This window comes from Siphateles boraxobius, unplaced genomic scaffold, assembly GCF_051911475.1.
Source record: "Siphateles boraxobius isolate OS27281-9 unplaced genomic scaffold, OSU_SipBor_1 56, whole genome shotgun sequence".
Lineage (NCBI taxonomy): Eukaryota > Metazoa > Chordata > Actinopteri > Cypriniformes > Leuciscidae > Siphateles > Siphateles boraxobius.
The window spans coordinates 9,942,638-9,961,479 of NW_027509182.1; the positions used below are offsets into that span (position 1 = coordinate 9,942,638).

Genomic DNA, 18,842 nt, shown 5'->3' on the forward strand with positions numbered 1-18,842 from the left:
CCATGGAAGTCAATGGCTACCCGTAAATTGTCTGGTTACCAACATTCTTTAAAATATCTTCTAAATAATGACAAAATTGAAATTTTGAGGTGAATTATCCCTTTGGTATCTTCTAACACTTTATCCTGATGCTTTCTCTACAGAGATTAAGCAGTGCTTAGTTTGAGCCGGATCCTGTTCCGGAAAATGTCCGATTTTGGATTTTTGCATTTAGGCATTTGTTTTTAAAGTGTATAATATAGTTACAGTGCTTGTGTGTGCGAATGTCAGGGCAGCGAGTGCAGGTTTATAACAGATGTATTTTGGAGGTTATGTTTTGCTATTGGCCTAATTGCTATTGCCTAAACATATTTTTGACCAATCAGTTTCTTAAGTTCAAAATCATTCTCATTGTTTGGTGTTTCTGGCGGCTGCTTTTTGTTTTGCAGAAAGTTTAGAGGGAGTGCATAGGCCTAAACTTGACAAATTATTCCAATAAAAATAAGTTAATATCGCCAAAATGTCAAAAAGACAGTCAAGCATATTTTCATTTTTCATATCCGTGAGTAAAGCTTAGGGTGTTTCTCATCAAAAGTGATCTCGAGAAGAAGGAACTAGTCTGTATCCCTGGACTGATAGTCATCAGGATAGTGAAAGAAACTTGCAGGGCCGTGCAGAAACTTGTGAATAATACAGTTATACTTTTACATCACAACGCAGAATTATTAATTTTTCAAATTAAGCACTGATAATATGTAACTTTACAAGTACATGTCAACTAACCCTAACCTAACGGTCTTCTAATAATCTAATGAAAGTTAGTTGAAATGTCACTCTCAGAAAAAAAGGTACAAAAGCTGTCACTGTGGCTGTACCTTTTCAGAAGGTACACCTTTGTACCTAAAGAGTGCATATTGGTCCCTCAAAGGTACATATTGGTACCAAAAATGTACATATTAGTACCTAAATGGTACATATTATAACCCTATTGAAGGGTTCTGTCCCAGTGACAGCTTTTGTACCTTTTTTTCTGTGTGTTTATTTTAAGGTGACGTTGTTACATTGTACTTACTCAAATAAGTGCTGAGTAATACTAATTAACTACATGTCTTACTATAGGGTTACTGTTAGGGTTTGGTTTAGGGTTAGTTACTTGTACTGACTAAACAGTAAATTATGCATAATTACATGTAAACGTCACCTTCAAATAAAGTGTTACCGAAAATGAACCATCAAAATAAGGTGTTATTGAAGCTCTCACAAGCGATCTCAAGAATTTAATGACAGAATATTTAGAGTTGGTAACTCTAGAGTTGACTGAAAGAAAAAAACTTTGTAAAGGCAAAGAGTCCTGAAACAAGATGTTGGTTGGTTGCTTTTATTTTCCTTAGTTGTGGGAGCAAGTGTGAAAGGTCCCGGTGTGGTATGTGGTGATGGAGGTATTGATTTTTAGAGCCTCTATGTATGCGCTGTTAGTGGGGTCAGAGGTCGGGAACGTGGCCTGTTAACCCCACGACCAGTCTGGCCCCAAAGTCTGCCGAGGGGTTCTGGGAGCCCAGAGTATTTATGACCAGCTCTAGCTAACCTCTGCTACCCAAAACCCCTCAGAGGCTTCCCCCACAACCCTCACCTATTCAACACTAGATCTTACTGGGATTTTGGTTGTTGTTTAGTTTGCTGATGATGAATTTAATACGTAGAATATCGGTACGCCAATGTCTGATACTTCATCTCTAATGAACAATTGGTTCAAATCTTCATGGATACATTTGATATAATTTGAGTTTGATATAATGTTGTAACTGTGTCGATTCGAGTGGCTGTACTCACACACACATGTGGCATACAGTCGTTGATGTATTGATGTCGAAACTGTTCAACATGTCAGTGTTTCGATGCTGCACATCTGGTTTCCTAATTTTCCTCCCCCCACTCCCTCGATGCCATGACACTGTTTTGTTTTTGTAAGACGGAAAGGGAGGGAGGTGAGATGGACAAGAGGAAATACTGATGAGTGATGGTTCTGCATCTAACATATCAACAGTCTCTTTCTCATCCTATGTTTTTTGTCTGTGGTAATGGGCACTATTCAAATGATAAATATATAACTTATATTCAGTTTATTCCGAAGTGTAATAATACCAACTTACAAATGTTAAGAAAACTTGAGTTAATACACATCTTATAAAGAAATTGCACTGTAAAATCTAATTAGTTGGATTTACTTTAAAAAAAAGCATTCAAACCGATTGCCTTAAAAAAACAAGTAAAATAGGAATAGTATGTGGTACTGACAAATGCTTAGAGTTAGTATAGTTCACTTACACAAGAGTTGTAGTAACTAAAAAAGAACAGTAGAGAGTATTTGATCATTTACTTTAAATAAAATATAATTGTTACCATTGTTGTGTTTTGCAGGCTGAATGTTGAAGTCTGTGTGACTCAAGTATGATCAATTACAAGATTGTCACAAATATAGAGGGATTATATAAACCCAATTAAAAGTTGCACAAGGTGATTAGGACATAAGTGTGGGCGATACCACTTATTTTGTTTTCGATACGATACCGATACTTTCAAGGCCAGTATCGCCGATATCGATACCGATACTTCTAAACTGAACTTTTAAATTTGAAAATTTCTTAAATTATTGAATTACTAAGATTAAAATGGGTAATGATACCGACTTAACATTTTATTTTAAAGGCATTTTAACAATCAATACGCCTTAATTGGAATTTATTAGATTATATTTTTATTTACACGTAGTTACAATGTTTACTTGTAGTGGTAACCATGGAAATCTACAAAATATTATAGGCCTAGTTGAACTATGATCATTTTAATGTTAATTTTCATAGGGGACTACCAGTGACCGTCTGTTGCACCCATAAAATGCAACCTTTTTTATTCTGACAGTGTATGATTTATATTAAAATTAGTTACAGAATAGAACTATGAACTTTTAACATTCAAAAAATAATTCATTTGCACAAATTATGTAGGCTATAATTTAAATTAGTTTATTGTGAAATAGCTCAAACATATGATGTTTTTCTATCTTCTGTTAAGCATTGTTCTGGGCTGCGTTTCCCAAAGCATCAATGGTTTCTTGTGATACTTTTGGGAAACGCAGCCCTGTTTGAATGCATTGTCGGCAGTGTGTGAACGCTCTCTGTGATTGATTGCTTCTGACTTGCAGCATTTGCGTGTGTTCAGATAAGCAGGAAAATAGTTATACTACACAATTATTTACTAAACAGGTTATTCATCCAATTCAATGAATATTGTACGCATTAAACTTCTTGTCAAATAAACAAAATCACTGGTAAAAACAAAACAAAACTGTACTATCGATATTTTTATTTGAGTATCGATACTTTCGTCAGTATCGATATATCGATACTTTGTATTGATACGCCCATCCCTAGTTAGCAGCAAGATTATAAAATTTCATTAATTGACATGAAATATAGTTATGTTATACATCATTCATTCATACATACATAAAAATACTTATATATTGCTTCTTTTCCTTTGAAACCGAATCGTTGATTTCTTGTTGCATCACTGCATCATGGGAAAGAGATTTACAATAGCATAAATTAAGTTCCAAGTGCCCAACCAAAGGGAACAATAATCGCCAGAATGGTGACTAAAACATTTTAGGAAAATCAACATCAATTTATGAAGTCAGCTTATATGATGTTCTCTCAAATGTTTCAGGTGTATTGACAATTCAACATTCAAGATGACTTTGGGAAATGAGTGAATGCAAACAGAGGAAAATAACTGCAGAAGTGGAGGAAATGAGTGAAAAGTCAATTAAGATTTTCCCTGCGCCTCAAAAACCACACTCAAACTAATCAATTAATCTTAACTTGGGTTTTCTGAGTAAACAAAACCTAGTATGTGAATAGTACAGATTACTAGATTTTTACAATTAAGTTAAGACATTAAGTAAAGTTAACTAAAAAGTGTTGGTTAGAATCACTGTTGGATTTTACAGTGTGGTTTAGTTTCAAAACGGTGGAAATTTAACATTTCGAAATACCTTCTTATCTTTAAATATTACTTTTTTCTACATTTTAGGATTATAGTAGTAAAATAATAATAACTTCACCAACTAAGTATGAAATTACAGGTGACCAAAATGTTAAACTAATCAAAACTATCAAAACTATTTAGCTTTTTCTGGACATTAATTCAACCCACTTCATGAGACGCATTATGGGATGCTTTTTAAACCGTATTATATGGGTTCCTATGTTGCTTTTCTTTATTCTCTGATCTTACAGAATGATTTAAAACCTTAAAAATTCTTCAGATTAATAATAATAATTATTATGTTTGGTTTTGTAAAAAAAAAATCATACACACTATTCACACATTTGGAATCATTAAGATGATTTAATGTTTTTGAAACAAGTCTCTTTTGTTCACCAATAGGCTGCATTTATTTAATCCAGTATAAACAGTAATATTGCAAAATATTATTATTAACATTTAAAATAATTGTTTTCTGTTTGAATATATTGTAAAATGTAATTTATTCCTGTGATCAAAGTTGAATTTTCAGCATCATTACTCCATGATCCTTCAGAAAATGCTGATTTGCTGCTCTAGACACATTTCTGATTTTAATCAATGTTGAAAACAGTTTTTGCCACTTAATATATTTTTGTGGAAACTGCTGAAAATTTTGGGGTACGAAATTATTTTAATGTTCGCTGTGATCATACGTGTCAAAGGTTTAATAGACGTATCCAAATCGCTTTAGAAATGAGATCGCGTGGATGCTTGAATCGAGACCGTGAACTTTTAACGATTAATCATGCAGCTCGTACGATTTGAATTGTACGAATTCGTATGATTTTTCAAAAAAAGTCACCAGGAAGGACCACCCCTACACTTACCCATCACTGGGGTCTAAACAAAGCTTACAAAAATATACAAGTGAGGTAGGCCTAGTACAATTTTTTATGAATTAGTCACCCTGGCAAAATACTTACGAATTGCTGTGAGATTGCGTTGGTGAAGAAGACCTTTCTCCAGTAAATCTAAATATCACAGCTGTGCAAAACGTGATTATTAAACTTTTCCTTATGACACAACAGAGATGGAGGGATGTTGTGCTGAAGTTGCAAGGTTTTGCAGGAGTCCTAATTAATTATGCAAGATGGGTCTAATTATGATGCAGTGAATGGATACATGGCAGAAGGTGCAAGGCAGCGAGGCTTAGAGATTTGCATGCTAAGTGGGTGGGGGAGTGACTAATGCATGTTAATGTGTGCCTGGCCGATGTGCTTTCATTCGCCTGCTTGCAGCTGTGCTCCATGATTTCATGAAGGACTAAAAAGTTTATCATAGTTAAAGTGAAATGAATAGTACGCTGGGAACGAAACAGCACGCAAGACCTTGACAAGTGTGTTGTAAGAAAGAGGGAGAGGATTGGAGGACAGTGGTTCAGATGCCGTGTTTTTAGAGTGCCATTTGTTTAAAAAAAAAAAAAGTCTAGATCAAATGGTAAAACTTTAGCCAACTAGTTAGTCAGTCTTAGGTCAACTGTATGCACATGTGTTTTGGTGTTCATGCAACAAAAACTGCTGGAGCCCTTTTTAAAAAAATGTTTGGTTGTTTTTGCTTAGCCTTGCTAAATCGTTATGGAATAAAAATTGTACATGCATAAAAGTACTTAAGGGAAATTATACTTAAGGGAAAAGATGGGTTCTGTGTCAAAATTTTTCCAGATCATGATGACCTGTGAAATATGTACTTTGAAGGTCTTAATAAGTTTAAATGTAGAAAGAAAGTGCAATTAGTAATTTACACCGCTGGACACATGTTCATCATCTCACAAATAACAAATTTGTCACTTGTTTTGGGGTATTGGGGGTTAATCCTCATGTTCCGGTCATTTTTACACAGAGATGATTTTCTTTTTCCTGAAAATGCTAATTAATGTTATCGAATTGAATTAAAACGTACTGACTTTGCTCACACAGTGTATAACAACTTCACAAAATATAATTGAATTTTTCTATTAATGTGCTCCAGGTCAAAAATGACCGTCCTACAAAAGTAATTGCTGATGCATGTTATTACCAAATATTAGACTCAATCTTTTTATCAACTTGTTTTCTTTCAATGAGCACAGGTTTCTGTATTTCTTTTGGGAACTGTTTGATCGTAGGCATCACTGATCTGAGCTTATACACCCCAGTTTTTGAATGAAAAAAATGAACCTCAAAAAGTCCGAGATGCATCAGCTCCGATCAATGAGGCCTACGATCAATCAATTGCAAAAATAAATACAAAACCTGTATTTTTTTGTATTTCGAACCCTAACCCTAACTATAATTCTTCTGTCAATTCTACAAAATGGTAGAGGGAAAGACAGATAATTACTTTTGCTTTTGAACTTTACGTTGACTTTGCATTGGGGTATAAAATATGCATCATAGATAAGTAAATAAAAAATGTCTTTAAAATAAAACACTGAAATGTTGCCATGAACTACACAGGACCACCATAAAATACTCCCTTTTAAAGGTGGATATACCTATTTTTACTTATTTATTTATAAGAAAGCTACTAATACAAGCAAGCCATACAATTCACTTCCGGGATTGAAGTCTCTCCCTCTCAATCTACAGTAATCCTCTTCTTCTAGCTTGGTTTACTGGTTTACAGCTTTGTTGTTGTTTGTTTCCCGCAGATTTTTCTTGAAGTTTTTCCTGAAGTGTAATCAAAATTGTCTGAAAACCGCAGGGAACCCCCGAGACATGAGGAGATTTCAGGTATGGATCATTTATATATGTATTTGCAAAATGCTGAAATGTTCTGTTGTCTCTAAGGCAGAACCCGGTCACAGTGAATTTATTCCTTTTTGCCGAGTTTATTCTTTTCTCTACACTACTAAAAATCATATTCCTAATCAGCATCTTTGTTTTATATCCAGTAAAAATATCCAAACATCCTTAGAGCAAGATATATACATTACAAGGAAATGTGCATAAGATAAAGTATAAGGATTTGACAGAGAATGTGTGTTGAATGTAAGATTGTAAGACAACACAGGAAAAAACAAACAAAAAAAAAACAAAGAAGCAATTGACAAAAGTCTGCAAATCAAAGAGTGCATTATGTATGCCATATGTCTCTCAGGTACATTTATCTTGTTTTAAAGATATATATATACTGGAATATAAGACAAATATACCGAATAGGTTTTGTTTGCAGTCTAGTGGTTGAGATTTTCAAACTGAGATTGTGAGTTTATTATCTCATGAGAAAAATCCGGAAAGTAGTAGAAGCAGGGATCATCAGGAAGGTGCTTCAGGAAGTTGTCAGGATTTGAGTGATGGGCTCCAGATGGAGGAGGTCAGGTTATGTGACCCAGGAAGTGTTCACTGGGGACCTCCTGCTTTACTTCCTCACACTTGTCTTTCACTACTGGAGCTGCTATCTGACATTTCATCCCTCACTCTTCATTTCCCTGCTGTCCTTCCCTATTCGTTTTTTGCAGCATCCCTCTTACCTATTCCTCTTATGTGTTGTCACGTTGTTTTATTGTCTTCAACTCAACAATGAAAATCTTTTTTTACATGCGTGAGCACTAGGGCTGCACGATACATCGAAATTAAATCAACATCGCAAAATTGCTTAGTGCGATTGTCAAGTTGCGCAAGGTGCTAATTAATTAAATATATATATAAGGGCTACCGGTTATAAAGTGAAGCGATGCATTTATACACCTGATATCATGAGATGCATGCGTGGAAATGAACACAGTGCCGAGCTTCAATTTGAAATCAGCAGCGCATGTTTTTAACTCAGCAGCCATTAACTGGTCTAAAACGATGGGTTACTGTTTGGAAATTAAGATGTAAATGTAAATATTGTAATTTTACATACACAGATGCAATTCTATACAGATGCAATTCCCACTCACAGAACGATTAATTCTTTCCAAATATAGCTATTCAAGTCATCTGGTGAATATTTCTGTATCTTTTTGAAACCACATTACTATGTGGTTTGAAACCTATTTAAAATTTTTGTCTGAGTTTGAATGGTTGCGAGCACATAGGATCCACTCCATAGTTTAAAAGTAAGAGATAAAGAGAAGAACAGAGAAGGACAAAATCTGGAGGAAACATGGGGGGAAAAGAGTAAGAGTGTAGATTATAGGGAGAAGAATACAAAAGGAAGAGAAGGAAAATAATAAATAATTTCAACAATAAAGAGATGGATCTGAGAGGACTGCAATATTCTGTAATTATCAAAATTTGTTCTTACACTCTTTGGCTGTTATTTGTGTAGTGCTCTTTATTACAAACGATTCGACAAGTGCTAAAACTATAGATTTTAAATCAACAGAAGTAGCTGTTTCTAAAGATAACATTGCAAGGATATCGCTGATCGTATTTTGAGATGAAGCAAAAGGAAGGTTTTTACGAACTACATAAATCTCCTCCTTCAAACTTTTTTTGTTATCAATGTCTTTTTTTTTCTTCGTTCCAAACAGGTGGTTCTGTCCACGATGGTCAACGTGGATGGTCCTGTACTAGCCATTTCTGATAATATGTTTGTGCACAACAACTCCAAACACGGACGTCGCGCTCGCAGAATGGATTCAAATGAGACGATGGAGACCAGCATGGAATACGGTGAGTTTTGGAAGAAATACCATTGAGAAAAAGCAAGGGGAGGAAGTTTTTAATCATGAAGTCATGAGGGGGGCTCTAAATTTGCTTATTCTGTTGCAAGACAGTATCTATATGGTCATTTAGGACGTACTGGGGGGCGTTTATCAGACCTTGCATGATCATTTCTTGCATTTTTAATCACCTTTTCATTCTCTCTCCACTTCAGCTACTCCCTGTATCAAAGCCATCAGTCCCAGTGAAGGTTGGACAACAGGCGGCGCTATGGTAATTGTGATTGGGGAAAACTTCTTTGACGGTCTGCAAGTGGTGTTCGGGAGCATGTTAGTGTGGAGCGAGGTATGTGTATCCAAGCCAGCTTTGACTTCTAATGAGGGAAGCTTTTGTAATATTTGAATTATTGGCTCAATGGTTGAGTACCAAGAATCTGTAACCAAACTTTTCTGTCATTATTCATGCAGCTAATCACTCCTCATGCCATCCGAGTTCAAACTCCTCCTCGACACATTCCCGGGGTTGTAGAAGTTACGCTGTCCTACAAATCTAAGCAGTTCTGTAAAGGAGCTCCAGGGCGCTTCATTTATACAGGTAAATTGTATAATATATAATAATAATACATTAAATATACATTTATACTGGTTATAAAACATACACATAGACATCCACACTCACGCAGAATTGCATATTTAAAGACAAGTATATTATGTTAAACCAGTGGTTCCCAACCCTGTTCCTGGAGCTGCCACAACACTGCACTTTTTTAAAGTTTCCACCCATTTCAGGTCTTGGAGTCTCTACTAATGAGCTGATGACCTGAATCATATGTGTTTGGCTAGGGAGACATACAAGTGCTGCGTCCCAATTCGCCTACTTATACAATGCCTTAAAAAAGTTTTTTGTGAAGAAAAAGGACATACTTTTGAGGGTGTAGCAGAATAGTACGCAAGATTTTGGACATATTGCGTCTTTAACAGGCAGCTCTGTCGCTTAGTTACACGCATCTGTCACTGTTTAAACTGCCCTGTCAATCATCTTGTCACAGTTAAAATCCCCAAAATTTGATTTAATTTAATTTCCTACCGAATCTGAGAGAAATGTAGTAGCACGTTGATCTGCCAGTCTTTTTTTATGCGGAGACTCTCCTAATGTGTTTGCATAATGATGCATTTAAAAGTTAATGTATCATTATAAAAGTTAAAATATATAATGTGGATAACATTGAACAAATATGTTTTCCTCAGGTTAGATCCTGATAATTAATCACTCAAACCTTTATCTAAACCTCTCTACATCTGCCATGTTTGTAGTTTTTTAACACTTTTTATTTCTGTTTGAAGTTCAAATCGAATCCTTATCCAACACGCAATATGTTGTGGGCAATATTATCCCACAACACATCGTTATCGTTAGCGTGTGCACGGATCTGCACTTTGGATTCTAACCGGAAGAAGACCATCCAGGTATCTTTGGAATAAAACTACTATTTGGGACGCACTAATTCTAATTTCGCATACTATTTAGGATGGATAGTATGCGAATTGGGACGCAGCAAAAATGTGCAGTGTTGGGGGTTACAGAAGAGGGTTAGGAACCACTGTGTTAAACTACTTTCTTTCTATGTTTGAAGTGCAGAGATAACTAGAAGTCATTTGTAAGTTGACTTCCCCAAGAGTGGAAGCACTGTGGATCTTTGGCACTTTCAGAAAACCAATACATTGCCAGGTTTATTTGAGTGACCCAACATGTCATCTTCTGGCTTATCCAATAAAAGTTTTGTGTGAAACTACTTGTTTGGCTGGACAATGGAATATGGTATAATGTGGGTTGGAGTGTTTGGGAATACTAATATACTAATAAAATACTAATTTGAAAGTTAACTTTAGACATTCTACTAACTATAAGTAACTTTGCAACTACATGTCAACTAGCAGTCATTAGAGTATTAGTAGTCTGTCTGTTTAATTTCTGCTAACACTTTATTTTGATGGTCCCCCAACAGTCATTACACTAATTTTGCAAGTACATGTCAACTTATACTAACCTGAACCCTAACTTAAAACTCTACTAATACTCCAATGAGAGTTAGTTGACATGCAGCTGCAAAGTTACATATAGTTAACAGAATGTCTAAAGTGGACTATCAAAATAAAGTGTAAGCACAGTCATTTGCCCCTCTGATTGGTGCCACTTGTGAGGAAGAAATTACACACTTCACCTTTAACAATTGACAAAAGACTGATAATATCAATCAGGACGAGAGTGGCTATCGATTCATACATAAATCCATTACCTGATTCCTTTTCATTAACTAAGCTACATACAATGGGATTTATTCAGATTTTCAGGTATTTTAAAGTAAATAATGGATTCTCACTAAGTATTGTTATCTCTAGCACTGAATGAGCCAACTATTGACTACGGCTTCCAGAGACTTCAAAAGCTGATCCCTCGCCATCCTGGTGACCCCGACAGATTGGCAAAGGTTAGTAAATACTGACGTAACTCAAACACAGAAGTACACACCAACAGACCCACAGATATGTCATATTTATCAACTCTCTCTGGAACTGATTTTCTATATTTTAGGAAATGTTACTTAAAAGAGCAGCAGATGTTGTTGAGTCACTCTATGGAAATTCCACCAGCAATCAGGTAACCACTGAATTGCAGTAGATATTAAAATACTGTCTGTGGCATGGAAACAAACACTGAGTGTGTTGAACACATACACTGGGGTCCAAATGCCTGAGATCACTAGTGAACATGCTTCTATTTAGTTTCAAATTACATTATCATCAGCATAACAATTTGGGTAAAAATGGAACGGAAATTTCAGAAATCCATCAATATTATGTCAAGATCCATGTTATCTAGCAATGATTTGAAAATGTTCCATAGCACAACATGTGTACTTCAATGGAAGTAAGGAAATCTGGTTAATGTAACAAATCAGCTTATTTGATTTGCGAAGTTTTGAATCCAATGTGGTCTCAGGCTTTTAGAACATTCACAATAATATACGCACATCTAAGAAATGCTTGTTCATATAGCAACAAATTAATGTTTTTACAAAATGCCTTTTCAATTTACTGACTCAACTCGTACCTGCAGGTCAAACAAACATAATTTTGTCCTCTTTTATTCAGTATTACAAATGGGTGAAGTTTACCATCACGATATAGAATACTAAGGAACATAAAAAAAACCCACCACAATTAAAAATAAAATAAAATTTAAAAAATGCTGCTTTCAATCCATACAATCCAACAACGTTTCTACTCCATCTGTCTTTATTGATCAACATAAAATCACAAAAATATGTTTTGTATCATAATCCAGGTTCGTGCCAAGTGGGATCAGTGTTTGCAAAATATAAATATAATACAAATATAGTAAGTCTCCCTCATGTCAAATCAAGTGCTTTATACAACAGAAATTGTATATAGTAACAGAATTAATGATGCAGACTTCATCAAACTGTGTAAAGTTCATTCATTATGAAATATAAAAGCAGCTCTACAGAAGACAAGATGTTTATGTTCCCTCCTCTAACTTGATCAATTTACGATATACCTTAGTGAAGACACAGAATCATTTACTTCCTTAAAATGTGCAGTCACAAGGCTGTGTTGGTCCAGATTTGTAATGCAGCTTCTGTGCTGGGCAATCTTTGTTTTTAAAGATATTTGGGCCAGATTTTCATCAAATAAATCAAATGTTTTGAGTTTGTTTGACCTGATGGAGATGCTTTTCAGGTCGGTAAATTGGAACTGTTGGCAGTCTTAGACCACACTGTATGTGGTCACTGTATGTATGCTGAATTGATTTGTCTGTCTCCTGTTAATATCGAGAGAGATGAAGTGATGTCACCCAATAGGTTTTCCTGTTGTGTATTGTCGTCAATCAAAACCTGTCTTTGATATTGTGCTGTTGCAGGACATGTTGCTGAAACGGGCTGCAGATATAGCCGAGGCTCTTTACAGCGTGCCTCGACCTCACAGTCAGCTGCAGGCCATGCCGAGTTCCCCTGTCCATGGCAGTGTCATGGGGCTCAACTCTTATCCCACACAGCTGGGTGTAAGCATCGGAGAACACGGGCAAACCAGCAGCCAAGGTAAGGATCTGAAGACATTTACCCTAAGATTCAGTCTTTTTCAGTGTTATAGATGACCTAGATGTCAATAACCCTCATCTCAGCACATTTATAGAGCGCTGACATATTTTTGTAGGACCCAGAAGTTAGGAACACACTGGTTACCTCAACAAAAACCCAATAGGATTTGTCTTTTTAAATTATCGCAAAGAAATAAGCTCTGAGATCAACAACAGTTTATGATACTTACACGTTTTGTCCATTAAGATAATTTCAACAAATGAACACAAATTTTATGAAGCCTTTCAGTCTTTATTTAACCTTCTGGTGCTGCTCGTGTGGCTGTCATAGATGCCTTTTTTTTTTAATAAAATGAATGTACCATATTTCAGTTCGATAATGTTTTTTATCTAATGTTTTGTATTTTAGGGGATTTTATGGTACTAAATTATATTTATGAAGTATTTACAGTGCTGGTCAGAATTATTTGCCCCCTTGGTAAATATGATCAAAGATGGCTATAAAAAATAAATCTGCATTGTTTATATATATATATATATATTTTTTTAAAGCACAAATCTAACCTTTTATTTAAGTAAAATAATTAAAATTGGGGGGGGGGGGGGGGGAATACATTATGAAATAAATGTTTTTCTCCAAAACGCGTTGGGAACAATTATTTGCCCCCTTTTATTAAATACTTTTTGCAATCTCCTTTTGCCAAGATAACAGCTCTGAGTTTTGCTTCTTCTCTGGTGCTTCTTCTCTTCAGTTCAGCCCACTCATCTTCTATAGTGTTCAGGTCTGGGACTGGGACGGTCATGGCAGATGCTTGGTTTCGCCTCAGTGACACATTTTTGTTTTGATTTTGATTTTGATGTTTGTTTTTGGATCACTGTCCTGATGGAAGATCCGACCACGGCCCATTATAAGATTTCTAGCAGAGGCCGTCAGGTTTTGATTTTTTATCTGTAGGTATTTGATCAAATCCATGATGCCATGTATCTGAACAAGATGTCCAGAACCTCTGGCAGAAAATTAGGCCCACAGCATTAAAGAGCAGAGTATTTCATTTTACACATGGGGTACTTCTTTATCCCTGTATGAACCAAACCCATATTAAGTGTTTGCTGCCAAAAAGCTCTTTTTTTTGTTTCATCTGTCAAAAGTTTTCTGCCAGAGGTCTTGTACATCTTGTTCAGATACATGGCATCATGGATTTGATCAAATAGAAACAGATAAAAAACCTGACAATCTCTGCTAGAAATCTTATAATGGGCCGTGGTCGGATCTTCCATCAGGACAACAATCCAAAAACAAACATCAAAATCAAAACAAAAATGTGTCTCTGAGCACAAAACCAAGCATCTGCAACGGCCATCCCAGTCCCTCACCTGAACACTATAGAAGATGAGTGGGCTGAACTGAAGAGAAGAAGCACCAACATGGCTCTGGGAATCTGAAGGATCTGGAGAGATTCTGTATGGAGGAATGGTCTCTGATCTCTTGTCAGGCGTTCTCCAAACTCATCAGGCATTATAGGAGAAAACTCAGAGCTGTTATCTTGGCAAAAGGAGATTGCAAAAAGTATTTAATAAAAGGGGGCAAATAATTGTGGCCAACGTGTTTTGGAGAAAAAAAATTATTTCATAATGTGATTTCCCCCCACTTTCAATTATTTTACTTCAATGAAAAGTTAGATTTTTGCACATTTAAAAGAATTATAATTAACTATGCAGATTTATTTTTTACAGCCATCTTAGATCATATTTACCAAGGGGGCAAATAATTCTGACCAGCACTGTATAAAATCCATTTCACTTTATGAGCATAGACCTGAAAATGTAAATAATGTAAATAAATCTTGAATGCTTTGGAGCACAGAATAGTAAGGTCTCTTTTTAAAGAAGAGACTTGGCAGAAGTTTTTTTTTAAGTGAATTTAAAAAAGGTATTAAAGTTAAAGTTTATTGTTATGAAAAATGCACAAAAATACTATTTTAAATTTTTACTTGAAGTATATATTTTCCAAATCATATTTTACTTGATTTTTTTACTTGAAACAAACAGAAAAATCAAAGCTAAAAACAAGTTGTGTTCCAAATCTGAGGTTGATATCTCAAAAAATGAACTTTCAGTAAGAATTTGTTTCTGCGCATAAAAAAAAGTAAAAGTCACACTTGTATTGTTTGTGGTCACTTTGTAAATTAATGGGGAACTAATTTCATCTTGTGGAGATGTAATTTTTCAGGACCATTTAATCTTTTCAAGTCATGTCCAGGTGTGTGTGTGTGTGTGTGTGTGTGTGTGTGTGTGTGTGTGTGTGTGTGTGTGTGTGTGTGTGTGTGTGTGTGTGTGTGTGTGTGTGTGTGTGTGTGTGTGTGTGTGTGTGTGTGTGTGTGTGTGTGTGTGTGTGTGTGTGCATAGAATCTTTACCAAGTTTCGTACCATTCGATGAAGTAAAATATTTAAAAAATGCCGCACCAGAGCTTTAAAAGCATTTAGTAAGAGCTTGATTATTGTTTGGTTGATTAATTGAGTAAAGTATTCTGATTTCTCTCTCTTTTATTCAAGGATACAGTCGCAGTTTGTCTCCACGTGGCTACCCATCAGCATCGACCCCTCAGCAGTCAGGCTATGGGTCCAACGGGGGCATGAGTTACGGGGCAGTGCCCATGAGCAGTCTGGGTGTTTCAGGGTCACCTGGCTTTAACAGTGCCTCCCCAAACAGCTCTCCTTATGCTAGTGAGTTTCAATTTTGTTGTCTTCCACTCAAAAAGTTGCATTTTTGATAATCCTCCTGCTGTAAATGCAGTGAATTTAGACCGTCAGATAAAATGTTGGTATAATGGAAACCTTTTTTTTCAGTCATGCCATCTAGCCCCACTGTACCAGGCTCCAGTTCCTCATCCTCCCTCTTGCCCTTCTCATCTTTCCCATCCTCTACCAAACAAAAAAGTGCCTTTGCTCCAGTCCTGAGACCACAGGGTTCACCGTCACCCGTTTGCCAAACTTCAGGAGGCACCAGCTTTAGAGGTATACTGTAACTACAGCTATGAAACCAAATGAACAGATCTGCTTTTTAAGTTTCAGCTTTTAAATGTTTTTTCCCCAAGGTACACTATTAAAAATTAAGGTTCTACTGTGTACCCTACTAGGAGTTAGTTTAGTCCCTCCAAAAGGAGTAAAATTGTTCCCAGTTCCTGCGGTGTTAACATGCCAAAAAGTGTATACTTCCGCCAACAGTTATATGAACTGTGAAACGTTCCTCTGTTGCGAAAGACCCTATTGGCATCAATGGTTCCATGAAGAACCTTTAACATTCACTGAACCTTTTCATTGCACTAAAGATTATGTATAGAGGAAAAAGGTTATTAAAATGTTCTTCACTCTAAGCAAAAATGGCTCATGATCACTGAAAGGTTCTTACGGAAACCAGGGCCGGAGTTTCTTCATATTGTGACATAAGCAAAATACATTTTTAGGCACCCCCAAACCTCGTCCCGCTTGCGGTTGGAAACCTTGTATGACCAACACTGCAACTTTTCAGGAAATGGATGATTTAAAAAAAATAAACATTGTGTTATCAAATTTGATATTGTGGCTTTATATGATCATATGATTGCATGTGTCATTATATTATTAACACTTTATCAAAATTACGTTACAAAGGTTTTGACCAGCGAATGTCGTGTATTTTTAAAGATTATGAAGTTTATTGTTGCTATGTGGGCGCCCAGTTTTTTCTGTCATTTGGCCAAAATCTCATGTTATAAAAGATGAAGCTGCTACACACAGACTATTTAAGACAGTATTGGCTATGACTCAACGACAAATCCTAGACTTAGACACTCTTCTCCGCGCCTCAAATACAAAAACATTTGTGTATGTATACACAGTATATATATTATATTATATTATATTATATATGTAGTGTTTCTTGAGTAAAGAAAATGCTGTACATAATCAAACAACCAGTCAAACAACCAGTTCTTTGTTTTCCTTTGCATTGCAAACAAGCAGAGATGCTCCTCCAAAATGTGTGCGCCTCTTCATTCACTATAGAGGTGGGTGGAGTTATGAGGTTTGAGGAGCCAATGGAATTACAAGGTTTAGGAGCCAGATTTACTAAACAGGGCAAGTTAGCACAATTCCAAAGTAGCGCCGATGGGAGTGTAAAGTCCTGCACGTGATCTACTGACAACGTGCAAATTGCGTGCAGCAACATGGAGAACACAGACGCATGACCAACGCAATCTACCGAGAGCAGTGCGAATTAGCGTCTCGTTTAAGACATGCTTTTTTGGGCGGTAAATAACGGCACAAATATCAGTAAATTGACTTGCGCAAACCTTAGTAAATCACCATGCGTGATTCATTTAAAAACTCTCCTCCCATACATTTTACATCTGAAAGGGAAACTCCTACAAATGCATATGCAATAAGTTCAGCAGCAAAAATAACCCTGTCAACGACTTTTCAAAGCTAATTTTTCACTTTGTGTCTTTAGTAAATCCTGACTGTAGTTTTTAACGTCAAAATTGCGCTTGAATAAACTGTTAGTAAATCTGGCCCTAAATGTCATGTATAAGTTTAAAATGCTATCTGTCAAAAGTAACTTATTTCTTGCTACCAGTATACAGGAACTGTGCAGGCGTAGCATATCTATTTGATATAGCTGCATGTTACTGCCATAATGGAATAACTTTTTATTTTTTTTTAATTTTTTTTAGCAATGACAGGTCTCGTGGTTCCTCCAATGTAAAGGACGAGTCTCTTCCAGTCCTGAGCTTTACAGCCAGTGGCCAGAACTGGACTTACAACCAATGTTGTCTCTTTCAAGCCACACTGAACAACAGACGTCATGAAGAATTAAAGACAACAAGGATATTTTTAAAACACTTTTGGGAACCTTCTTGAGAGATATCCACTCTATGCACACGTTTTGCTTCTGATTGTGAAGGGATGGTGTTACTTAAAGGTTCTTCCACCCACAAAATGCCAAAAGAGCTATAATTTGAGAACACGAGACTTGAGACTGTTACACATGTTTAGCCGTGTGCTCTCAACAGACACACTGGTCAATAGACTTTCACCGCGGTAGATGCCAGTATGGGATGTCAATTGTGTCAAAACTCAGTCTTTTTTTAATATACTGATAGATACACATCCCTAAACATAAATTGTGTTTTTAAAAGTATATATATTTATCAGGATTTTCATTTAGAGATACAGAAAGTGTTTATTTAGGTTTAGGTTTATGAACTGATTACCTCATATATTGACTTATTTAATGACAAAAACTATATAAGTTATATTTTTTGGTTAAGTACTAATATAAGGAACCATGATTGTATTTGCTATTATTTGGTATTGTTATCTAAATGTATTTGTTTTTCTGTAAACATTTTTATAGGTTGTCATTTTGCTATTGATATTAAAATAGTGACTGTAGATTTTTACATGTAAAAGTTTTGTTGTTAAATATATAGATGATATTTTAATTCTTTTCCAACTTATTTATAAACATGTTTTCACATTTGTATCCCTTTCAAAATATTTCTGACATGCACTAAAATAACAGATTTACTCATGGCATTATTTCTCTTCCACATGACCAGTCATTCCTTTCTATTTATTCCTTTTAGTAATCATTAAAGAGTTTATTTTTCAATTTTTATGTTATTCCAAACAAACCACGGTTTCTTTCAAAGGCAGGGTTGTAACTATGGATATATTTTTTTTAAATAGACATATTAATCTGTGTTATAAGTTGAAGGTCACAGAAAAATATTGATTTTTTTTATCATTTGATGTTGCTGGCTATAGAACTGATACAGCATTGCTCTTCTCTTTTCCCCCATTCTTCCTCAGTGAGTTTTGTCATTAGCATTAGTAAACAGGATCATATTGGCCACCAAATTAATGTTATGCATGAAAAGAACATCTGTTTAATTAGTGCAATGAACAAATTGATATGTGCGCTTAACATATTCTACCCGAATGTATTTACAGCACACAGACATCTGTTTTGATAAAAAAAATAGTCACCAAAAACAGTAAATATGATCAAATTATTTGAGATGCAGAAAGTACATTTGT

At 35.5% G+C, this 18,842-nt stretch overlaps 1 protein-coding gene across 1 annotated transcript in view; it reads left to right on the forward strand.

The window, feature by feature from the left end:
* The window catches only part of ebf2 (EBF transcription factor 2), a 30,453-nt gene extending 12,115 nt beyond the window's left edge, over positions 1-18,338 (forward strand). The window contains exons 7-16 of the mRNA XM_077206665.1: positions 6,698-6,779; positions 8,510-8,651; positions 8,857-8,987; positions 9,110-9,236; positions 11,042-11,130; positions 11,235-11,300; positions 12,585-12,762; positions 15,315-15,485; positions 15,609-15,776; positions 17,474-18,338. Coding sequence (XP_077062780.1) covers positions 6,698-6,779; positions 8,510-8,651; positions 8,857-8,987; positions 9,110-9,236; positions 11,042-11,130; positions 11,235-11,300; positions 12,585-12,762; positions 15,315-15,485; positions 15,609-15,776; positions 17,474-17,505 — 1,186 coding nt within the window. The 3' untranslated portion in view covers positions 17,506-18,338. The remainder of the gene's footprint in view (positions 1-6,697; positions 6,780-8,509; positions 8,652-8,856; positions 8,988-9,109; positions 9,237-11,041; positions 11,131-11,234; positions 11,301-12,584; positions 12,763-15,314; positions 15,486-15,608; positions 15,777-17,473) is intronic.
* Positions 18,339-18,842: the final 504 nt, after the last annotated feature.